This window comes from Vipera ursinii, assembly GCF_947247035.1.
Source record: "Vipera ursinii genome assembly, chromosome: 17".
In the NCBI taxonomy this organism is placed as follows: domain Eukaryota; kingdom Metazoa; phylum Chordata; class Lepidosauria; order Squamata; family Viperidae; genus Vipera; species Vipera ursinii.
The window spans coordinates 1,938,905-1,963,786 of NC_139530.1; the positions used below are offsets into that span (position 1 = coordinate 1,938,905).

The 24,882-nt window shown below is 46.7% G+C and overlaps 1 protein-coding gene and 1 long non-coding RNA gene across 2 annotated transcripts; one reads left to right on the forward strand and one right to left on the reverse strand.

Annotated features, from left to right (window-relative positions):
- Nucleotides 1–1,209: 1,209 nt before the first annotated feature.
- TMEM278 (transmembrane protein 278) lies at nt 1,210–7,824 on the forward strand (the record flags this gene model as incomplete). Its single annotated transcript, XM_083375945.1, has 2 exons — nt 1,210–1,479; nt 7,555–7,824. The coding sequence occupies 2 exons, from the start codon at nt 1,210–1,212 to the stop codon at nt 7,822–7,824; spliced, it is 540 nt and encodes a 179-aa protein (XP_083232071.1).
- On the reverse strand, nt 5,735–14,171 carry LOC310648194. Its single transcript, XR_014494031.1, has 3 exons — nt 14,157–14,171; nt 11,772–11,935; nt 5,735–5,806 (listed from the first exon to the last, which is right to left on the reverse strand). It is a non-coding gene; the product is annotated as an uncharacterized lncRNA (long non-coding RNA).
- Between the last annotated feature and the right edge of the window lie 10,711 nt (nt 14,172–24,882).

Below are 24,882 nucleotides of genomic sequence, written 5' to 3' on the forward strand. Positions count from 1 at the left end.
GCTGGTCTCGTCCCCCCCCCCCCATCAAGAGGAGACAGAGAGCAGGAACACCAAGGAAAAGATCAGCGCTGGGCCCGGCTGGATGGGAACTGTGTGTAGCCAGCAACTCGAAGGAAGGGGTGGAGAGAAGCAGCAGCGGCAGCAGCAAAGGATTGGATGCCTGCAGGAGAATTCTCTGTAACTCCCTCTAAACGGCCACACGCTGCACCGCGATCAGAGCCGGCTCAGAACAGGGGAAGGAGCCGGATGCTCTGGCGGGGAGCCTCCCTTTTGTCTGGACATCACAAAACATCACAGAACAGCAGGAGGGGGAAACGACAAGTTCAAGGATTGAACTTTGCCAAGACCATCAGCTGACAGCGAGGACAATCAAAGTGGAACAGCTGGCCACCAGAAATCGTGGACGCTCCATCGCTGGAGATTTTTAAGAAAAGACTGGACATTCACCTGTCTGAAACGGTGTAGGTTCTCCTGCTTGAGCAGGGGGCTGGACTAGAAGACCTCCAAGGTCCCTTTCAGCTCCTATTCTATTATTCTATACTATTCTATTCTATTCTATTCTATTCTATTCTATTCTATTCTATTCTATTCTATTCTATTCTTCTATTCTATTCTATTCTATTCTATTCTTCTATTCTATTCTATTCTATTCTATTCTATTCTATTCTATTCTATTCTATTCTATCCTATCCTATTCTGGAGATGGACCCACTGCAACCTGCCGTGGAGACTTGAAGAGTGCTGAAGGAAGACTGGGCACTTAGCTGGAAACTCCAGCCCACCAGGTGGAACCGGAGGATGGCACACCTTCCTGTCTCCTTTCCTTGCAAATTTCACACCGGCCAGCACTTTTTGGACCAGTAGGCAAACCTGGAGAACTGCCTGCCCGCTGGAAAAGTTCATCCCACCTCTTGGAAAGTCTTCTCCATCTCGTCCCATTCCATGTGAGGCAACCACCGGATCCCTAAAGGACATGTAAGAACTTCCTTCTCAGACTGCTCTCGAGCCCACCTCCGTCCGGTCTCCCGTTTCCCGGAAGTGGCGGCTACTCTGGGGAAATCCCACCTCAGCCACCATCTCCTCACCTAAGTGAGAAGACTGAGCAGGGTCTCCATTTTGGAGGACAGGCAAAGGAAGAGGAATTAAGGCAAAGGGGAATTGGACGAAGGGATAGGGGGAAAGGGGACGCCTAGTTTGATCTTCTGGAAGATGTCTGATCAGGAGATTGATGACTACGAAGGGGACAACTTCTCTGACACTTCGCACACCGTCCAAACTCTTCCACCTTATAACATGGAGGACCAGCTCCTGCCCATGGAGCGTCGCACCGCCTGTGGCTGTTGGGCGTGGACTTGCCTGGTGGGGGCAATGAACTTTTTCGCTTTTCTCCTGAACTTCCTTCTGATGGCTGCCATCTTTTCGTTGGTCCTTTTGCCCGCCATAGTCGTGGTCTATTTTGGATTCCAGTGTCACTCCCGGGTAAGTCTTATACAATAAATTGAACTTTCTGTTGGGGAAGCTCCCAAACAGAGGAGGGTGTAAGACTTTGTCTAGTGGATAGGAGAGGCGTGCACTCTGTCCCTTCTCAGAGGCATCGTCTGTCTTCTGTGTACCGTAATCTTGAAAAGAGTCCATGCCTTTTTGTTGTTGTTGTTGTTGTTCACTGGCTTTCCAAATCCCATCCTGTTTAAAAAGCCGACTTGATCCGGATTGTTTTCAGCACACGCAGTGGGATCGGTTTCAACCTGCCGAGAGTTGCTCCGGGTGCCTCTAAAACGTGACGTTCTAAGGAGCAACCTCAACTAAGCACCTGGGTACTCACAACGTAGTCATCTAAGCAAAGGTAGGAGTAACTAGCTTGTGATTCAGCACATTAGGAGGACCCGATGTAGTTTCTTCTCCTCTGACCTAGCCTCTCACGTCCAGCCACAGGGGCTTCCTTCGCACAGACCCTGGATACCACGCGAAGTTAGCAACTGTAAAAGCTGCAGCGTGGGAAGGATTCCAGAAACTTCGGGCTCATTTCCAATGATTGTGAAAAGTGGATAAATACTAGCAAGTGCCAGGGTTTGATTCGGAGGTGGTCAGCCAGTACAGTTTGGCTATCCAGGAAAATGTGATCAGCCCAGCAACTTTACCGTGTAGCCTGAAGACCATTTAGAAGCTTCAAAGAGTCGTTTTTGCCCGCCCATCTTGTTCGATGCAGACGCTGCAAAGCAAGATGTGAAAACTGTTTTCCTCACTTAAAGCTATAATCACACTCTTAAGTCTATTTAGAGTAGAAGAAAACATGACTTCTGGAGATTTTACGGGTAAATTTGTGCAGGATTTTTTTATCTCCCCTTTCCTTTTTTTTTTCTTCTTCTCGACTTCTTGGTTTAACCACATTCCTCTTCTGGGACTCAGCTTCCAGTCTAGCCAACAGCCGTGGGGTCTCCCACTCAAGTGACTTTCTTTAAAGTCCTCTGGGAAACACGGTTTCAGAGATGGGTGTCAGCTGTTCAAGAATTCTAAGTGTTTGGCTATTTTTCCTCCCAAGAATTAGTTGACATCTGCTTCTTTGCCATCTCTGTTCTTCCACTCTAGTGTTAAACTCCTGGAATCTTGAGAAATAGGTATATTCTGTAAGTGAACAAATAAACATTGCCTGCTTTGGGCTAACCTCCAGTTTAACACCCCTATCTGCAAAGGAGAAGGAATGAAAACCTCGGAAGGTGGAATATATGAATCCACCAGACAAGAAGAAGTACAAGCATCTCTTTTTTAAAAAAAAAAATACACACAGATCTAAATTTCCTTTTCAGTAATTATGAAACTTCTGGCACCATGTGAATAAATTCCAGATCTTCAAGGACAGGAACTTTAATTTCCCCAGAATTTTCATTTAATTGTAACAGTGTGTGTGTGTGTGTGACTTGCTCCTCTTTTTTCTTCTATCCTCCCCTCCTGTCCTTAACTTTTGTCTGTATTTGCCGGCACAGATTTAATTCCATTTAATGTCTTTTTAATTAAGGGTGCCCCCCCCCGTGCTTGCCACAATCAGTCTCCAGGATCTGTGTGCTTAATTAAGGAGTGAAAAAAGGGTGGGGCAGTCCAAAAAAACAACAACCAAAAAACACAAAAGAGGGGTGAAAAATTTCTGAATCAATATTATCCATGACTTCAGTGTGGAGATTTGGGCTCAGACAGTCCTGAGCAACCTCTGATTCATTCCGACTGACAAACTCATTTTGTTCTTGTTAAGTATTCTGCAGGGCCCACGTCACGTCCATTCGGTGAGATCTGATGGGACAAGTTGACGAAATCCTTGGCTTTCTCTGGCTCCCAATGACTTTTCAATTGACTGAAGAGCAGGAGCGCCAGCGGAGGTTCAAATCAGCTTAATTAAAGGGGGGCTATTAAAATACTAAATCAATCCTGGATAGGGACTTTGTTCTCTAAACGACCTCTGTGGAATCAATGGCAACCTGCTGCAAACCAGCGGGCTCCATGGCGCTCGAAGCCCAGCCCCGCTTTGAGATGAGTAGCAAACGGAACCTACCCTATCTACCCAACCCCCAGGAGACGCCATATGGCTATTTTCCTTTCTGTCTTTGCAAGCAGAGGTAAATGACCCCTTTGGGTATTCGAGGGTGTTGTTAGCTAATGACTCCCCAGAATCTGTCAGCTTTGGAGGCCAGCCGTTCCCGCAGAGCAGCGATGGGACGGAACCACGCACTGAATACTGGTCGTGTTAGGCAAGCAGGACACTCTCTGTAAAGTCATTCAGCCGTCCCTGACAGATGGGACACTAGGGAATGCAAAGCCGAGGCATGCTCACTTCCCCATTACTCAGCTTACCGGTTCCTCGGCCAACTGGGGATGACACGCAAACCCTTTGCCTCTGTGTGCTTGCCCACATCTGCTAGAACTCCCAGTTACTTTTAGCAGACGGTTGGAAGGTGGAAGAGACCCTTCCAGGATGGGGATGGTCCTCCTGGTGCTGTGGAACTACAACTCCCAGCATCCCTCTTCCCCAGGGCCATTCCTACGTCAGCCCTATACAGATGTTTTTTACAGAATAACACAGCTGGAAGGGACCTTGGAGGTCTTCTAGTCTAACCCGCCGCTCACACAGAAGACCTTGTACCATTCTGGACAATGGCTGCCCAATCCCTTCTTAAAACTCCAGGGATGGAACACCCACAGCTTCTGGAGGCAAGTTGTTCCACTGGTTCATTGTTCTGTCAGGAAATTTCTCCTTAGTTCTATGCTGCTTTTCTCCTGGATTCATTTTCATCCGTTGCTTCTTGTCCTGCCTTCAGCTGCTTTGGAGAAGACATTGACCACCCCGCTCTTCTTTGGGGCAGCCCCTCAAATATTGGAAGACTGCTATCATGTCATCCCTAGTCCTTCTTATCGCTAGACTTGGCAAAGTCAATTCCCGCAACTGCTCGTCATAGGTTTTAGCCTCCAGACCCCTAAATCATCTTTGTTGCTCTTTTCTGCACGAGTCTCAATATCGTTTTTGTATCGTGGACACAGTACTCCAAGTGTGGTCAATCCAATCCAGTCCCAAGGAATGAGGAGCCAGGTTCTGCTGCAAAGCAGCCACGGCCAGCTCGGTTTGAAGTCCCTTTTCCGCCTTAAAGGGCCAAATGACTTGATATATCTGTGGTGCCCCTTCATCGGCTCACCTCTGAGCAAATAGATTCAACTGCTTTTCCAGCTGTGGCCAAAGCCCCTTGCATCTGTTTTGCTCAGGGACAAGAATGGATTTAAGAATCCGAAGGGTGTAAATCTTCAGAGGCTCCTGTTTCTTAAGAGCAACAGGCTCCCACCAGTCCTGAAGGAAAAAGGCATTGGGAACTTCTGAAGCAGCTGATGATTTAATTTGCCCCGGTCTCTCTCTTTCCACCACCTCGCATCCCCGCAGAAATTAGTGCAGACACTTCCTTAATGTGGGCAGGCGTTGAGCTCATCTCCCTGGAGTTGTTTATTACTATTTATTACCGCACATTAAAGGACAATCGAACTCTCCTGGGCTTTATAGGCCCTAATTGCCTGCCATAAGACTGCAGGAAATTCCCACCATTTTATCACAGTTCTAAAAAAAAAAAAATATTGCTGCTGTGAGAAGACAACGCAGAAGAAGAACCTTACAAGGCAACTTGGAATTTCGGGGTGAGATTTAGCTTAGAAAGTGGGCAATTAAAGGAGAAGGCGGGAAGACTGACATTCAGGAAAATAAGAACGTAGGGAGGGCGGAGTTAGAAGTCTTGCAAACCTTTAGGTCTTTTGACAAATATTGCTAAATTATTGGAGATTTCAACTATGGCAAAGGTATTTCTTCCCTCCCGTTCTTCCCCTTTCCAGCTACCTGAAGTGGCAGCCATGACATCTTGTGGCACTGAGTTCCACTGTTGAATCACACGTAAACTCATTGCCACATGGTTGTCATGGTGAGCAGGGAGGATGAAAAGCAGAGTGTGGGTCTGCAGGGTGGCTTGCCCTCAGGGAAACCAAGCTTGTTATACGCATTTCAAATTATTTCTGTCCTTAGCAAAGCAACAGCCATCAGAGCCAAGTCAAACTATAAGTCTCCTTAATACAAATCCAGACTTTTTGACTGCTGACAGATAACAAAATATCTGCTTTGCCATCCGGGCCTGACAACTACAGCTACTAAATCCGTCTTGTGTGAACACGCACCGCTGACCTTCTTTCTGCAAGATGGATCTCCTTTGGCCTGGAACACCTCTCTCTCTCTGGCTGCTGGAGATTTTATTCTTCGCAATTCGTACTTCTTCTGTGTCCAATGTCCCTCCTGAAAAGCATCAAGAAGGGGGAGGGAAAATGAAATTTAATGCCTTGTTTTTTCCCCCCATTAACTCAAGGGTTTCACATGTCTTTTTGCCATTTATACTATCCCCTCCCCAAAAGATGATAAAAAATTGAATCGAAGGCCACACGTCTTAGGTACAGAGGCAGAAGCAGAAATAATGCCTCTCACTGGAGGTGAGAGAAATAAATTGCATGTTGGCATAACAGGGAATATTGAAAAGGTGAAATGGCTCACAGCGTTTATACCCCGATGGCCTGGGCCCATGTATTTATAGGATGCTAGGATCTTTTATCCTTGATCTAGCATCTAGGCATCTATAGAAAGCTGAAAAAAAATCAGGGGCCTATCCTCAAAAGGTAGAAAATATATTAGATGCAATCAAAAGGTCCGTATCACTCAAAACGAACAATGGCTCAAACCAGGTAGGACCTTACAGGTGACTGCCAACACCTTGAATTAAGGCGAAGGCACCTCACACAACGCACAGGTTATTTTACGAAGCCAACTCACGTTGATCAGTAAGCAAGCAGGGTGAAAGAGAAACCTGGGGGCAAAGATACCATCAGAGTGCAGTGCAGGGGTCTTCAGACTCGGCCCTTTGATGACCTGTGGACTTCAACTCCCAGAATTCCCCAGCCAGGCAACGCCTCTCTTTCACTGAAGTTTCGTTGGGTTGAATGTCTTCTTCTTTTTTATTTATTACAGTCCATTTTGCTAAGCTGTAACGTTTTTATTTTGTTTGCCTTGCTCTGCCTGCTGCCCAGAGGGTACCCGCTGACAGGCTGCCATATAAATTAATCAGTCAAGACCAAACATGAAAGAGGGCAATTTGCTAGGGAAAAAGAGATGTAATTAACCCTTTCTTTCACTCCCCCTTTGATAGAACGTTAACTCTTGGTTTAACTTTACGTACAGAGGCCAAGCCAAGAGGTGAGTTTTGGATTCTGGCTTTGCCTGGCGTGTCTCCAGCCCTCTTACAAAACAAACCCTGGCTTAACACACGGCAAAAGCCCTGCCAGTGTAGAGTGTTAAAGAAGCCACCAAGCCCAAGGGGAGTTTTCTCTGAAAATAAAAGCCAAACATTTGGCCGTTCCCGATAAGTTAGGGAGCGTAGAAGGATATTATTTGTGTTTCATATAGCCAATCAATCAATCAGTCAAGGGAAGCAAACCAAAAAGGGAGTGGGGGGCTTCAGAAACAGCAGTGGGTATTTTCTAAGGGCCCTTTCCCCCCCCCCCCAGTGTTTCCTTCTGATTCTTCCCACCCCCCAACCTCTCTTTTCGCTCCCCCTGTTTTCCTTTCGGCCACGCAAAAGTCGGTTGCCATCAAACGGGCATCTTAACACGACAGAGAGTGGATTGGATTGGACTGGAACTATCCATAAATGTAAATAAAATTGAATCAAGATTGCTTTTGCTCGGGCTCCCCGAGGGCCCCGGCAGAGGCTTTCATCTTAGCAAACGCGATTCCAGCCTCGATCGGCGGAAGAAAATCAATCTGGGCCAGCTTTTCTAGTAGAGATCGGTTCAATGTGCGCTTCGAGATAAACACAGATTCCCTCCAGAGGTAGGATCAGAAAAGCTAAACTGGTGGGGTGGGGAGAAAAGCTTCCTGGGATTGAGGAGGCTGGTTCTGGAGAGAGGACAACCGTTGGCTCTGAAGCTCCTCGTCTCCAGCCACACTGCTTTGGGAATGACCACACCCCGACTTGCTTCCTCTGCCCTTTGCAGGTGCTCCACTCGACCGCCTACTACTGCCAGACCGTCTTGGACGACAACAGTTCTTCAGCCTTGATCATCCTGGGCTTCGTGATCATGTCTCCCCTCATCGTGGTCTCCATGGCCCTCTACTGCAGCCTGGCCCGCCGCCTGCACCTCTTCCTCTGCTTCCAGCCGTGCGCCCGGGCTGTCTACAAAGGCGTGAAGTGGCAGTGGTACGAAGAAGGGGGGCTGTGCGGGTGTGTGAAGGAGTGGAACCGCCACGTCAAGGCGTGGGTCTGAGCTGGGCCTCCCGGCCTCCGTGCGGTTCGGTTATTTTCAGCGGGGGCACCAAGGAAGAGCCGTGACGGTAACCCACCACCACTGTTTTTCTCCCCCCCCCACGCAGGCTCCTTGGGCTAAGGAGCTAAAGGCCTCCCTGGATTTTCAAGGCAAATTGTAGATAATCCCATCGGGGTGCGCCTGTATCTGTCGCTGTGGGCTGCACAAGGGGCGGGGCCGAAGCAGGGGTGGGTGGGGCCAGAGCCCCCCCCTCTCCCCCACCCCCGAGTGGGTGGCACACCTTTTCCACCTGATTCACTTAACTGGTTCGTGTTATGACCTCAAGTCTCTGGTTTGGTTTTTCCTGCAACTTCCCTTCCTTTTGCGATCCACAATTGTGGGTGGGTTTATAGGTCAACGTGTGTGGCAAACCCAGGAAATGGGGTTAATTCGGGATCAGGTAGGATGTGCCCCGGTTGCAACCATCCTCCGTCTCACGCCCTCGTTTGCAGGTTGATGACCGATCCTTCCTTTCAATGTGTGTTTTTTTTTAAATGAGGAGGCAGCTTAGTCACCTCTTAAAATGTAGAAGTCGGAAGACAGGCTGAGGTCCCTTAAGGCTCCCTCAAATGGAAAATAACCCGAGGAGGCTCAGTTCCTTCGTTCACTGAAAAATGTCTGGGAACTTGGCCCTTTGTCTGCTTTAACTGCAGGTGAGTGGTGACCAAGGTGTCCCAGTTCAGGAATAAGGAAACTTTTGGCCAACCCGTTCAGGAACCAAAGATTCTCGGGGTCATTTTATTTTCTGCGAAAGCAGTGCCCTTTTGATTTGAAAAAAAAAAAAAAGAACAAGGGCCATGATTTCAGAAAGGGGAGATTGCATCGTTCTGGGCTCCAGCTAGGCTTCTGGTTAATAGCAGCCCCCCCCCACAAAAAAAAATCTCTGCTTCCCTCGCTGCCCCTAAAAGAACAGCATGGGGGGGAAAGAAAGTAGGGCCCCCTGTTTTCGATGTAGGCTTTGATCCAAAGCGAGCTTTCGAGTTTTATCCCGATGAGCAAGATTTGCCTCGCCCTCACACCCTCTGCCAGCTGAGGCAGCTTCCGTGCTTCGCAGTGTAGTGTGCTGAGGCCACAGCTGGATCCAAACCAAACCAGTTTTCATGGCTTCCGGCGGATTTGATGTGCAGCCCCTGAATGCAGTGAAAAGACTGGCGCGGGGGCAGCCAGGCGGGGTCCATGAAACACCAGCTCTGCACTCCCAGAGCTTGTAAGCGCATCGCGATTCGGCTCGGCAGTTGCGTTTCAAAGGGCATCGATGAGGTGTGGTTGAAACGGGGCAAAATGTTTCTTGAATCACCGAGCCGGCTGCATTTTTGCTCAACAATCCAGCTGTGTCCCAACCGACGTCTCGTGGCTATCCTTAAAACCGGAACGGGGTGCAATTGGTATTATTTCTGAAAGAGGTAATTGTCGGGACAAAGAGATACATCCAGGGGTGGGATGCAGACCGTTCGCACCAGTTCCTTAGAACCAGTAGCTAAATTTTTTTGCTGAGCACAGAGAACCGGCACAATGCTTCTGGAACGTTCGTTTTAGGCCTCAAGAGGCCTGGAGGAGGCCTCCCAGGCCTAGAACGGCCTTCCAGAAGTGCGTGGATGCCATTTCTGGAAGTCTGTTCTAGTCCTCAGGGGCTTGGAGGAGGCCTCCCAGGCCTAGAGCGGCCCGCCAGGTGTGTGTGGATGCCACTTCTGGAAGTCCGTTCTAGGCCTCAGTGGCCCAGGCCTTCATCCAATAAGAGAACCGGTTGTTCAGGTATTTGAATCCCACCACTGGATACATCCTGTTGATGCACTGACTGTGAACTCCTCGGAGTGGTGTTTCTGGCTACTCTTCTTCCCGTCCTGTGTAACTCTTCCAGCTGCTGTTGTGTATCAGTATTTTGCGGACACCACAGACGATGCCCGATGCTCTTTCGCTCTCTAGCTAGACATTAAAGATTCTTTTAAATGATGCACGTCCACCGTCTTGGTCTTTCTTCTGCCTTGCAGGAAATGTGTCTTCTGAACTGCTTAACACTCCTGGAGGGAATGTGCCACACCTTGCAAGTGTTTCGTGAATGGTCACTGTCAACACAATCTTTACCTCTGCCTCCAACATTCAGCATTTCATTGACTTACAGTATTTAACTACATTTTTCAACCTCTACTTCCTTAAGTGTCTTCTTTTTCTCTGTCCTGGTTGTAACTGTTCTGCTATTCATCTACTGAATTTGGGGAAATACATTGCACACCGTGGAAATACAGGCAGTCCTCAGCTTACCACAGTTTGTTTAATGACCGTTCGAAGTCACGACAGCGCTGAAAAAAGTGACATATGATCACTTTTCACACTTACGACGGTTGCAGCATCTCCATGTTCCTGAGATCAAAGTTCAGTGACTAGGTAACCGACTCACCTTTATGACGGGTTGCAGTGTCCCCCAGGGTCACGTGATCCCCCTTTGGCGACCTTCTGACAAGCAAAGTCAATGGGGGAAAGCCGGATTCTCTTAACAACCATCTTATTAACTTAACAACTGCAGTGATTCACTTAAGAACGGTGGGAAGAAAGTTGGTAAAGTGGGACAAAAACTCACTTAACCAACGTCTTGCTTAGCAACAGAAATTTTGGGCTCAGTTGCAGTCGTAAGTTAAGGACCAGCTGGGCACCTGTTTCCATCTGAGCTCCAAATTCTGGTCATGTGAGACAGGGAACGATAGAGTCCCTCTTTTCCCCAGATCTCAGCGCTGCTTTTTCTAATAAAAATGCAGAAAAACAATGATCCTGGTTAAGGCACATCAGTGGAGATTTAATTTGCCGATTTTATTTCCTGGAGGGAAGTGTTAATACTGTCGATTGGGGAAAATGGATGTGCCGAACAAGAGCTATTAACCTTCAGTCTTGGAGCCAACTCTTTCAGGGGTGAAATTAAAAGAGCTTTCATTTATTTTCTTGATCGGATACCAGCGGCCTAAATGTCTTGTTCATGATCGGGCTTTTCATAGATGGCTTGTCTTTTTCTTAACCCCTTCAGCTGCCCTAGGCTGCTGGTGCTCTCTGATATCAACCCCTGCAAAATCCTAAAATCCTGGATATTCTGTTCATTTACTGCCCAGGTCAATCAATTCCTTAATTAATTCTGTGGCAGTGTTTTGAAGGGGTTTACGGTATCGCAATGAAAACACCGCAGTAAGTTAACCTCAGGCAAATTCCTCCTTGGAAAACCAGGCCCTACGTACTCAAATGCCGTTTATACCAACTATTAACAGGGCTGAATTCTGTATCCTACTTTCCCTGCCAAAGATCTCGTTTTTTTAAATTAGGGCTGGGAGAGATGCCAGCCTGAGAACTTGGGCAGCAAAGCCGAAACACGGTTTGTTAGATAAACCACAGCAGCAAGATTCATGGGAAATGGGGTTTGACCTAAAAAGAAGCTTCGCGGGAAGTCGAGCCCGATCCGTGTAATTACAGGTAGTCCTCGGCTTACGACCCCAAGCGAGCTCAAGATTGCTGAGCGAGGCGGTTATTAAGTGAGTTTTGTCCCATTTTGTGACTTCCTTGCCACGGCGAGGAAGTGAATCCCTGCAGTTGTTGAGCTAGTCAGACGGTTGTTAAGTGAGTCTGGCTTCCCCACTGACTTGGCTGGTCAGAAGGTCGCAAAAGGGGATCACATGGAGACACCGCGACCGTCATAAACACAGGCCGGACATGTGAATTTTGATCGCGTGACCATGGGGACACCGCCACGACCGTTAAGTGTGAAAAATGGCCCTAGGTCACTTTGTTCAGTGCCGTTGCAACACGGCCACTACACAAACTGTTGTTAAATTGAGGACCGCATGGATTGACTAGAAAGGAGCCTAAAAGATAAGAGGGGACGATTGCTTCTTCAAATCCAAGGGGGAAAATAAATAAATAAGTGGACTTACCTGGGCAGAATTCAGCCTCTTCAGGATGAGTCTCCAGGCATACAGCAGGGAATGCAAATCAACTTTCTCCCCTTAGTTGGGTTAATGGGGGGAAATTGTATTTCCATGGTAACGGTATCCTCTCTGCACCATTATGTGACAGGAAGTGCTGCAGCTAGGCACAACTGGATGAAACAAGGTTAGCAATTCAGCCTGGGCTCTGTTGATGATTAGGCAGGCAGCAATTTCCCATCCGTCTCTGAATCCAGTGCAGATTCAGAAGGCAAACAATTTGCTCCAGCTTGCTTAAGAGGCAACCCATTGTATTCTCAGCGGCACCCAAAGAAGGCCCGTTTCTGCTTTATATTAATTTTGTTCACAAAGCCAGGGGGTTGGGATAGATGTCCTCTGAGGAGCCTTCCCATTCTAAGACTCAAAGCTGGCCGAGTGGGGTGGAAAGGGCAGGGCTGTCTCCTTCATACTGGTGCAGCTTTAATCAAGGTTTTGACAGAGCCTGTCTGCCACGTAACCAACCGCCCAGTGTCCTTCAAAGAAACGGGCAGCTTTTTTTCCCACCTATATTTTTTTCCTAACCAGCATTTTATGGAACTGCACAAACAGATGCTCGACACAACCCAGAAAACCTGGCTGGATTTTATGACAGAATGAGGGAGCCGTTTATCTTGACACTGGAGAAGAACAAGGAGAAAGAAAAAACAAAGGAAAAATACAAAAGGCTTAGCAAGCAAGGGGTGGGGGTGGTTTAACTTAATTTAAATAATTTGTTTCCCCCCCCCAAGAGAAAGGGCCAAAGTTGAAAGCTTCTAAGCAGTTTTGATTTTTTTGTGTGTTTCTGGATTCCCTTGATAATTGCAAACAAGCTTAAAAAAAAACCTTTGCTTTGCTGACCTACCTCACTTGTAGGACCTGATCTAATTCAAAGCAAGAAAAACACTTGTATTGTTCTCCACAGGGCGAGCGCGCGCGCACACACCCCCAAACACACTTATGCAAGACACTTCTTCTGGCACTGAAAAACATTGCGGTGCCTACTGCAGAATCTCTACCCTTTCTGCATACGGCCTCTGCATCGCTTCTCGGCTGAAACCCAGTCCTTGGCAATTTTTTTAATAAAAAATATATATATGCCACCGCTGCATTAATTTATATTCTCCCACTCAACTTTGCGAGTGTTTATAAATAAACAGTGCTAAACTCACCGATGTGGCTAATACCCGAAAGTGCAAGATTGGAATCTAGTGGCTTGGAATTTTATGGTTTCATGCCGAATTGAAATGGGCGACATTAAAATGATGAGGTGTGTGCATCAGGCACCGGGTATTTAAATGCAAAAAGGGCCACGCTGAAGGCTGTGTGAGAGATGGTGAAAACATCGGCCTATTTAGAGCGAAAAGCAGGGATTGTCATCGCTTGAAATTGAATTTCCAGCTTGCTTGGGTTCTCCAAGCTGGCAGTCAGCATTTCAAAACCTTTTGGAAAATACCTTCTCTAACAAAATAAAGGTCCATGAAGTCTCTTGTACTGACCCGGATGTGAACGCTAGAAATTGTACTGCAAATACACACAGTGTCCACAGTGCTTTAAGGAAAGGGGGCAAGCTAATCAAAGTTACGAATTTTAGACAGGAAGGAAAACAGTGAGGGAATAACTACAAAAGACGCCAGATATATTAAAATAAAATTTTGCTTGTGAAACTGCGGCCCATTCAGAACTGGGCTGCGGAAGAGGCAGGCAAGAGCCACGGGTCTGCAAAGCTGGAAAGGTTGGGAACAGCTGACCTAGAAGACCTAACAGTTAGGGGAATAGAAAAATAAAGTGAAACTGGATTTCAGTATGTTGTTATAGGGCAGGATATAGTTTCTAAGGTTCGTGCACGATTAAAAGGCCAGAAATCACTCGCAAAGTCATGTTCATGCATCTGACTAAATCGCCATCAGGGACCCAATTCACAGACTGCTCTAAACTCAAAATAAATACATTACATGACAGTTTACAGCAATGCTTTTCAACCTTGGGAACTTTTAAGAAATATGGATGATTTCAACCCCCAGAATTCCCTAGTCAGCAGGCTGGCTGGAGAATTCTAGAAGTTGAAGTTCACCCATCTTACAGTTGCCAAGGTCGAGAGTTTAGAGAACTCTACTTAAGACAAGAGAAATCTCAACTCAAGAGTTACTTTCCCAAACTACATTTGGGTGGCATTACGACTCGTGATTCCTACTCGATAAGAGATTATCCCTGGCAAAATCAAAGAGCTGTACAAAAATCAAGTTTCAGGACTGGTTAAAAAAAATAACTGATCTTCAGTCATTTCATCTTAAACCAAGCCTCTTATACGCACTGCAGAACTTAATTGAATTTATATTTTTTTTAATGCAGACTTACCACGTTTGGGATGCAGCTGTCCACACAAAACCGTTAACTGGACGATTTTTCTGATGCAATCTGGGGCTACAGCAAAAATGCATTTGTTCCGGATCTCCGAAATGCCTCCAAATTTGGGGGGAAAAGAAAATACATAAGACATTGATCAACTTCAAGGCAGATTTAAAAAAAAAAAAGAAAGGTTCCCAAAAGTGTTACAGAAACTTGTTTAAGAACAAAGTAACCACAACAAAATTAAAATCAAGAGGAGAGAGATGAAAAAAGTTTTCTTTCTTCTTTTTGTTACAATTTCTTTGATATGAAAAAACAGTAGCAACCTGGATGTCTGTGTTTTTAAGTGAGTGGGGAAGCAATAAACTATGATGCGTTCACACGTACTTGTCAGATTGCTCTTCGGAGCAGAGCTGATATAAGTGATGATGTTACCTAGTTTGGTCATGAAAATCACCAAACTCAAAGAGCCCCAAGGACCCCACAGTCCTCCTCCTCATCCTCCTCCCTCCTCATCCTCATCCCCTTCTCTTCCTCCCCCTCCCCTCCTTCTCTTCTACTCCACACACCCCGTTTTCTTCTAGCACTGATGACATTACTTAGTTTGATCATGAAACGTCTACAAGAAAACCACTCAGTTCAGAGAGCACAAATACTCTCTTCTCATTTTCAATTGGGGGTCTAAACAGAAGAGTCTCTCCTCCCCCCATTTTTTTGGGTTATCCTTTTTTCTCTCCAAACCTCACGGCGCCAGGAAAGCAATGGGAGCTTCGAAAGATCTCCCAGAGCACAAATTAGTTACAGATTATTCACCCTGCGTTAGAAATATAGCCGATAAGGAAGCGTAAAAGAAGCAGAGCTGTTTTGCTATAAGGCACACTACCTTTTCTTTTTCAAAATGTCTCCCTAAATATTCACCAGGGGGCAATTTGTCAGGAGAATAACCTGAGCTAAGGAGATTTAATCTAACCGATCAATTAAAAAAATAACTGAATCTGGCTGCTGTTCTAACAACTCGGCTGGGATCACCTCTGGAAAAAGTGGAGAGCTGTACGAAATCTCCTGATGTCAACCCTCGTAAGTTCCTTAGCTTCAAAAGAGAGAGGTGGGAATCTAGGCTTATAAAGGTTACCTATAAAACCACCATTCCAGCAGCCTTGTAACGTATTTCACAATTGGGTTGTCTGCTGCCTTCTGCCCTATGAAACATTTATGAGAAATAGCTCAGGAAGGCCTGGAAATTATTTATGTCGGAGATGAAGCAAGTGAAAAATAGCACACGGGGCTCTGCTGATTTACGCCAAGTTGAAAAAAGTCAAAAGGTGCTCTGGAAACTGGCCCCTGGAAACAAAACGGGTTGCTCCGTTGAACACGAGGTCAAGGAGAGTTTGCCCAGCAAGCTGCAAGCCCAGTTCCAAAAATAATAATAATAATAATTACAGAAAGCAGTTTGCCTCCAGAGATTGTGGGTGCTCCATCAACAGAAGTTGTTAAGAAGAGATTAGACAGCCATTTGTCTGAAATGATATAGGGTTCCCTGCTTGAGCAGGGGGTTGGACTAGATGACCTCCAAGGACCCTTCCAACCCTGTTATTTTGATTAAATTAACCAGCGGAATTTTAATTAATTAAATTAACCAGCTTGCCTTTAATAAAACTGACTGTGCATACAAAAAAGAAAAGAAAAGAAAAGAAAAGCCAGTTTGTATCATCTGCAGGATCACACCCTTTAATCTGCACGGTTCCACTTTGCATTCTGTTTGGGTGAGAGAGATAAAACGAAGAAACTAACAAAAGGCAGGAGAGAAAACGTTAGCAATCCTTTATATGGTTATTTTTTCGTTTTTTAGAGACGGAGGTGTTTGAACCCACACCCGCCTCACCCCCCTCCCCAAAAAAACCCCCAAACCCCCAAGGTTAAACAAAGTTATTTTGCAGTCAGACATTGGCAAGGCAGTGCAGATGTCTCGTTGACACGGATAATCGGTTTACAAAGCAGACTGCGTGGAGACCGAGGGAGCTTTCGATTGCCACGAACAGCAGGCTGTTTGTGAACAAGAAGAGCGACCAGCAAACAGAAACAAACACCGCAAAAAACTAACAAAAAAATGAACTTCCCAGACAATCTGTTTTTTTGACTGTGTTACAAGGGATGCACGGCACTTCCCCAGCAGTTATTACACTGAAAAATGAGTGGGGAGGTCGACTGGCATTAATTTTGCTGCAAGTTCCCAGTGGGGCTTTTTCACTAATATTTCCTTAGCAGAAACATTGGGAGGGGGGGTGTTAATCTCAGATGGGGTAGGCAGCCCGATATTTACTAGCCCGTTTCAGAACTGGGGGTGCTGTGGCGAATCTCTGGTGGCCTAATGGTTAGAACGCAGCACGGCAGGCTAACTCTGCCCACTGCCAGGAGTTCGATCCTGACAGGTTTAAGGTTGACTCAGCTTTCCATCCTTTCGAGATGGGTCCAACGGGGACCCAGATTGTCGGGGAGGATATGCTGACGTTGTAAACTGTTTAAAAAGTGCTGTAAAGCCAGTGGTGGGTGGGATTCAGCCGGTTCGCACCACTTTGGCAGAACCGGTAGCTAATTCTTTGTTGCCCAGGCCCAGAACGGAGTTCCGGAAGCGGCATCCGCGCAGAGAACAGGTTGTTCACCTATTTGAATCCCACCACTGCGTAAAGCGCCGTGAAGTGGTAGATAAGTCTAAGCTCCTAGTGCTATTGCTAATCGGCATTTATTCTGCCACAGTTACATTATGGCTCTCTTCCATAGGAGGGATGCAATCCAGGTAGGCCCTTCACAGCCTGGTCCAGGTAAGACCCAAGTGTGGAGCTCTCCCTTGGAGTCCCAACTCTGTGGACAGGTGGAAGGACTAGGTAATTTCCTTTGAGGACCAGATCCTTCTTTAACAGCCCACCAGACAGATCATGGGTGTGAAGATTGAGATGTCGGCTCAAGGCTATCAATTCTGGTTATCAAGAGTTTCCATTCTGAAGTTCACTTCACTCCACTGTTTCTCAACCTTGGCAAAAGTTTGACGATGCCTGGACGTCCACTCCCAGAATTCAGAGTTTACTGAAAGGCTTTTAGAAGGTCTCTCTGCCCCCCCCCCGGGACCCGGGTGATGTATTCATTGGAAATATACCCGGGAATGACTCCGGCTGCAGGTATTCTTGTAACCCATTCCTTTCGTCTTAATAAATCTTATTAAAGAAGATGCCGAGAGAATTGTACTTGGAAAAGAATCGCTTTGAGGCACGGTTAGGTCTCCCACTCCGCACTTTTCACATTGATTTTGGATGCTGCGGTGATAAAAACGATAACCCGACCTCACTTGCTGCCAGGTTTAAAGCCATCCATCTGTACATCTCTGCAGCGGTTAATGAGAGGTGATACGGCAGCGTTTTTTAGCAATACATTGGAAAGTGGAAAGGCACAGCGGAGAGGAAGGGGGAGGGGGGAGGAAATCAAGAGTCCTGAGCATCTATATTTATTCCGACCCAGTTGTTCTCCCCATCAGCCTCCGAGGGAAAACAGATTAAAACCCTCCTGATGTGGCTGGCTGACACACAGGCATCTGCACTCTTCCATTTGTTGGTGGAGAAATAGTGACTCCATTACAAAGCCTGGAGAATATGTGCCGAGTCAGACAGGTTGATAGCCAAATGGTTATTTCTGCATTGTTTATGTGAGAAGGGCTGACAGCCACAGGAGCATGAAATGCTGTTTTGCCAGCGCTTCTGTTCAAGCTTCTGCGTATTTCATCGCTTATCGATCATCCTTAAAGGCTGCTGTTTGGATGGACGGGATCTGCGCATCTGACGTGAAATTTGGATTAATTAACTCTTAGCTGATGGCGAATTAGAAAACGATAAATAGGGGAAAAACAAAGCATCGCACACTTAAATGGGTGTGTGTGTGTGTGTTCTGGCTGGGGTTGCAAATGGGTGGTTTATGGGCCAGATCGCCAAAATGGATGCCGCTAGAATCTAAAGTAGGGAAGGCACACGACGAGGTTTCACCCTCAAGAGCTTCGTGCTGCTGCGTCGCAACTAAAGCTCATCTCGCCCAGCAATTCGTTTCCGTTGTAAGCTCCAAGAAGGTGCCCGCCAGAACAAGAACAGAAAAGGCGTGCCTGAATCGAATCCTTTTGTTTCCCTGCAGTGTTCAAAACCAAGACAAAACCCTGGCCATCTCTCTCACTAGGGGAAAAAAAACAAATGTCCTGTCCTGCGGCAGTTTTTGCTCTGTTGTCTTTTTGTGACCACCTTCCAAAGGGGACCCATTTTGAAAGTTCAGCTCCCTTTTTGCTAGGAGATGCTCAACAGACTCCCATTCAAACTGCTTTTCTGCCTTTGATCCTACTTGTGTTTGTCACATTTTCTTCTCTCTCTCTCTCTCTCTCTCTCTCTCTCTCCCTCCCTCCCTCCCTCTCCCTCCGTCTCTATTTCAAAATGCACTCTTACATGTGAATTAATCAACTTCCAGGAACTTTACCGCATATATAGCCATCTTTTCTTATTTTGCTCCAGGCCACAGAAGCACTGGGGAATTAGCGAACAAGAACAAAATTAATTTCTTGCAGATGGAAAAAAAAAAGAGCCGTGCCTAGAGGGGTAAAAATTACATTACAGCAACAGCAAAACATGCTTCGCGTGTGGAAAAACTGTGCCCGCTTCCTTCCTTGGCATCTACAAGAATGGCTGGGAAGGCTTCAGCTTGAAACTCTGGGGAGCATCAAAGCTCCTCCACTCCTAAAATAAAAAAAAAGAGGATGAGAAAATCAAAACAATTAACCAGTGGAATGGCTTCCCTCCAGGACTTCTGGGTGATCCATGCCTGGAGGCTTTTAAGAAGAGACTGGACCAGCCACTGGTCTGGAATGGGACAGGGTCTCTCCTGCATCAGCAGCGGGGTTGGACTAGAAGACCTTCCAGACCTTTTGTCAAAGCTGGTTGAGAGGAAAAAATATTCTCTTTTACGTGGTGAGGGAAGAACTGTTCTTTGATAAAAGTTCCCCATCTTTGTTGTAATGGTGTTCACCTCCGTATTTCCCAGTTGCAGCCGAAGCGGTGCATTTATTTTATTTATTAAGTTTAAATACCGTCCATCTCAGAGAGTGCCTCTCCAAAAGGCCCCGCCTCACTCGCAGAATGACATGCTCTACAAATGGAGAGATCACCCTTTCCGCTTTCTGCTCCCAGCCACAAGGGATTCTGTAGATGCTGAAGGCCCCTGAAAAGAAAGGATGGTATAACGATTGGGCAATACTGGGGGTGCTTATCTTTGTTCTCTTTTTCTGGAATCCCCCCTGTCTTTTCATGTTCATCCCACACCTGCCTCCAGATGGCAATGTGGTTCTGTTCCTACGAACTGGGTGTTCAACTTTCCGAGCAAAAACTTTCCGAGCCTTTAAATCTGTGCGTTTCAACCTTAGCAGCTGGAAGACATGTGGACTACAACTCCCAGAATGCCCCAGCCAGCATCGAATCCTGGGAGTGGATGTTCAAACATACTGGTTGATTTTTCTCACTGTCGGGAAATTCCTCCTTAGTTCTAGCTGGCTTCTTTCCTTGATTAGTCTTGTCCTGCCTTCAGGGGCTTTGGAGAATAGCTGGATCCCCCTCTTCTTTGTGGCAGCCCCTCAAGTATTGGAACACTGTTCTCACATCACCCCTAGTCCTTCTTTTCACAAGAACAGACGTTCAAGGGATGGGCGGGTAGGGCACCCTTGATTTGATGCAAGCACCATCCTTCAGAAACAGCATATCAAAAAGCAGAAGCATCGCGCTGCCCATCAAGGTTCGTACAATCGTTGCTACGGTTTCCCCATCGTAATGTATGGCTGTGAGAACGGGACCATAAAAAATGGATGCTTTCCAACCGTGATGTTGGGAAAAGACTCTTGAGGAGTCCCATGGACTGCAAGGAGATCAAATCAGTCAGTCTGATAGGAAATCACGCCTCGTTCCTTGGAAGGAGAAATACTGAAGCGGAAGAATCAAAAACGTGGGCCACCAAATGAGGACTCACGGGGAAAGGGTTGGGAAAGATGGAAGGCAAGAGGCGAAGGGGACGGCAGGCAGAGGAGGGGATGGCTAGAGAGCGGGCATGGGTTTGGGCAAATTCAGGGAGACACTGGAGGACAGGGGGGGGAACCTGGCGTGCCGCGGTCCACGGGGCTGCAAGAGTCAGACACGGCTTAGCAGTTGAACAACCCCAGCAACCATCCTTCAGAACAACAGAGAGGAAATTAATTCAGTCCACGAAGTGCCCTTCACGCTGATTACATGCTGGAACTGGCTTTACAGCTAACTAGAATCAAAGCAGGTGCCTCCTTCCGTCTGTGAAAGAAGCGTGGGAGGAGGGGTGGCTTGAAGCCGACAAGAATTTTGTTTTTAATCCTCCTGCCCCCAGACTGACCGTGCCTGATGTTGGCTAGTGGGCCAATTTCCAGAAATGACCTCATGGGTTAGACAGGCTTATGGGAAGTGCGGTATTGTCTGCGTACAAGAGGAAACATAAAGAGGTCTCTGGAGGAATCCGAGTCCCACTCGTGGCGTAAGGATGCATCCGTTCTTAGAGCAGCTGCTCTCAAGATCTGGACCATAACGAAGGGGGCTTTCCTTCAAATCCTCCTTTTCACTGCCAGAGTTGGAAGGACGTCTTGTTTACTGCGGTCAGGCCAGCACACAATGTTTAGGACATGATGCAAGCAATGACAGCTGGAGAACATGCTGACCCGTGGCGGAATAAAGGTATTAGTGGGCAAAAGGCTACTCCAGATCTTGGAGAAGAAGTGAAATTAAGTAGGCGTTGGGATTTCGCTCATCCACAGCTACGTCCCCAGTAATCACACAAGCCGCCCGCTCACTCAGTCACTATCGCTTTGATAGCGGTAAAGCCTGTCTCAGGATGATGGTGAGTTGGCACAACCACCTTGAACGGCTGCAGAAGATGCCCTAAATTACTGCCTGGAAAACCTCTTGGATTCATCCGCTGGAGCTCAGCTCCTGAGCTTCCATCGGTATTCTAAAGAGCCGCGCTTAACTTTCCACGTTCAGGGAGACTAGAGTACTGCAGTGTTAGCACCTGCTTGAAGGCTATCTCTTGGGGGAAAACCACGGAACCCTGAAAATTAATGAGTCCAATGCTGGCGTAGCCACCGAGCAGCCACTGGAATATAAATGGGCGTGTTTCCTTCTCTCTCTCTTTCTCTCCACACCTGCCCCCACACTGTGTTCTTGAAGATTGGAAAAAAATATGCAAATCTCTTTGGCCATGGATCAATCGCCCCTGGTGAAGGCTGAAGAGTGGTTAGGGCCTAACAGCGATGTAACATCGCCTACAGATGATGTTCAGCACAGGAAGGAGGCAAGTGTGCGTGGCTGCCGAAGGAGACCCCATGGGTGTGCAGAAGTCAAATCTTCCTTCCCACCAGCTGAGCCTGTCTGCTTCACAGTCTTGTTTCTCCTTTTCCCCCGTTTATCTCTCTCTTTCGAATCCTCTTCTCCCACTGCTCTCATCAGTGGCCAGAGACAGGGACTTCTGAATGAGCTAGTTGATTAATTTTGCAACTGATGCCCTTCAAAGCAGAGGTTTCCCCAGGGCAGCTCGCTCAACCATTCCAGCATTGCCGTTGGAAAGAACTGGAGACACCGGGACGGTGCAGCCCGCCAAAATCCCCTGTTCCATCCATGCTCCAAAGGGTGAAGGATCCCGAATACCTTTCCCTGACCTTTGTAGAAGAAGGTAAGCGTGTGCTGGGCTAGACAAAGGAGGAATGCACAAATAAGCTGAAGCTGTCAGGGACCATGTTCCAAAGGAATGGGTCCCTAATAAAAACACCTCTGGTGCTAACTGGACACATTGGGTTCATGGTTTCCCCTGTCACTTTCCAGTTTGTAATTTGTTGCTGTTTTTTTTTAATGTGCATCCAGTGGCCATTCCGGCTAGCTAGCCCAACAGGCTCTTCCCACTGTGACTGCCCAGTTGTCAAAGGGAAGTTCACCAGCAGATGAACTGAGCAAAGCATCCTCTGAGGCAGGGCTCTCCAACTGGGCCAGGAAGAGGAAAGATAAAAATAACCTGAAAAGAGCTGTTTTACCCAGAACTTGAGCTTCAGCCCGAGAGGAAATCCGGGTGTGGATGGGACATTCCTTTCTGGAGACAGGATATCTCATCGCCGTCTGTTCTCAAGTTGAGATTTTTCGTTCCTCTGCTGGCAAGGGCATCTTCAGGATGACCTATTCAATCATTCTTCTCTTACCTGGCATCGGGGCTATGCTGACTCAGGAATTCTGGGAGTTGACGTCCATGAGTCATAAAAGAGCCGAGGTTGCCTACCCCTGGTATAGGGCTTCCTGCCTGAGCAGGGGGTTGGACTAGATGACCTCCAAGGTCCCTTCCAACTCTCTTTCTTTTAGTCCAATAAAAAAAGTCCAACAAACTGAAAAAAAAAAAGATCAACCTTTGGTGTCCCTTTTGGTGGATCCTAGAAAAGGTACTATCTAGGCAGACATGGATAATGGGGTGTGAGTCCCCGTTCCCCTCTGCACACTCACCTGGCTTTGTTTGGGAAGTGTTTGTAATCTGGTGACATCCAAAAATTTATTTCCTGTGGTGGTTTCCTGAAGTTCAGACAAGTCCCAAATCAATGGTTCCCTCAATGTTTTGTTTTTCTTCCTTTTTTTAAAAAATCCCAAATCACTAGACGTTGGTCCAGACTTTGGTGTTTGAACACATGTCTTTTTAACGTATACATTTTGTTGTGTTCTACTAATCTAGATGAATGTATTGCTAGCCCATGTATGATATGTCATATGCTAAATAAATAAACTGGTTCCTTCCTAACCGAGCTTGTCTTCTGTTCCAACAAGCAAATGTTGAGTAAGAACCATGTCATTCTGGTTTGTGACAGGTGGGCAGTGACTCCCCGGCTCTGGATTCCGATTCAAACCCAAGTTTGCCAACTGGCCACTCTGACTGCCTTATCTTCTCCCCAACATAAAAGTTTGCAAGTTCCAACTAGTCGCCAGGTGGATTATAAATGGTGGCTTATTCATCTCCTGGATGATGTCTAATTGATGAGTCAGAAGCACCGGTCCCTTAGTAGGCTTGCAGCTCCGGAAAGAATATGTACCGCATTTGTTTTCAACCTGGGCATTAGGTTGGATTCTCAATCTTCTCTTTCGTTCTTTTTCACTGTTGGATTTTAAGAGAGACCTGGCAACACGTTTTACTAGGCAAAATGCTGTTCCGCATTTTTCTTTTGTTTTGCCTGCACTCTGCTGAAGGGTTTTTGCAGATAACTTATCTTGGACAGTGGGCTATTATCTCATGCAAAGTAAACAAGCAGATCAGCCGGGCTGAATAAATAAACCGACTTCCAATGCCTCCAAATTATCTCATTAGCTGGGGAATGACAGCATGATAGAAGCTGTAAGGCTAATAGAAGATAATCCAAGGAGAGGGATAAATCAGCTCTGGGGGTGAATTTCAAGCCCTCAGCTTCAGGCTGAATTTAGAGGTCAGGAGTTGGGGTTTCTCAAGAGATCTTTGGGGAGCTTTCTGAGATTTTAACTTTTTCCATGACCTCTCCATCTGAGAAAACAGAAAGCTACAGAAGGCCTCGCAATTTCCACCAGTTTTCATGATTTACTGCTGTTGTTGTTGTTGTATCGCTGCTGCCGCCAGGAAAAGTCAAGGACTTCGAAATAAAGCTGCATCAGACTGGAAAGAAGAGGATTCTTATGGGGGGATTCTGACATTCCAAAGCTCTCAATGTTTGTTTTCTTCCCAGCTCCCACACGGTGACCTGACGTCTTGCACCCTGCTTCCTCCTACAAACGCAGGGCGATTGGTTGTTCCGTTTCCTCTCCGATTGACGGGGTTCAGCTTTCCACTTGAAAACCCCATCATGTTCCACAGCTCTGCGTGAATTGAGGGGGTGGGGGAAGTTTGTGGCTGGGGAGAACTTACTTTTAGAACTTCGAGAATGGAAGGAAACTCATCAAAGAGAGAATTCAGGATAAATTTCTTAGAATTAAGGGTGGAGGGGAAATGTCCTGAAAATAAGAACAATTATGAAACAGCTTGCCTCCAGACATTAGGGGTTCTCCATCACTGGAGGGTTTTAAGAAGAGATTCGGAGTTTATTTTCTCTGGCAGGGTGTGTTTTGCCAGATAACGGAGATTAAAGTTTGACATGCCGTGGAGAATTCTTGGAGGGGCAGTCAAGAACTTGGAGAGAGCTTGTTAACCAGTCCAGCTCAGATTCGGCAAAATCAACTCCTTTTGGAAATAAAAATCAGCCGCTGTAAACGTTGAGGATGCCGGTTTAGTTCTCTGACACCTTCTCAAGTCATCTTTGCAAGCTATGTTCCAATTCCACAGTTGTCCAAGCTTGGAAATCTGTTTTTTGTCTTTGCGGCTTTGTTTCCGAGTCCCTCAAATCTCTCCTAGTGTTTCAGACTGAATAGGTACAGTTTCCTGTGATGTCCCTCTTCGTCTATTATCTGTCTGGTGCCTTCAAGGATACAGTAAATGGTGAGGAGAAGACGAGTGTGTGCCAGGATTTGCCAGGATTTGCTCCTGTGTTCCTGCGTCTGTCACATTTGCGAGGCAGTCCAAGATCACCAAAGATGGTTTCTTTCCCTTTGTTTGCAAGTTGAGAAAGCACGAAGATGCAGCGCTTGCCAAACGTAATCCAGGCAGATTTTATCTGAAG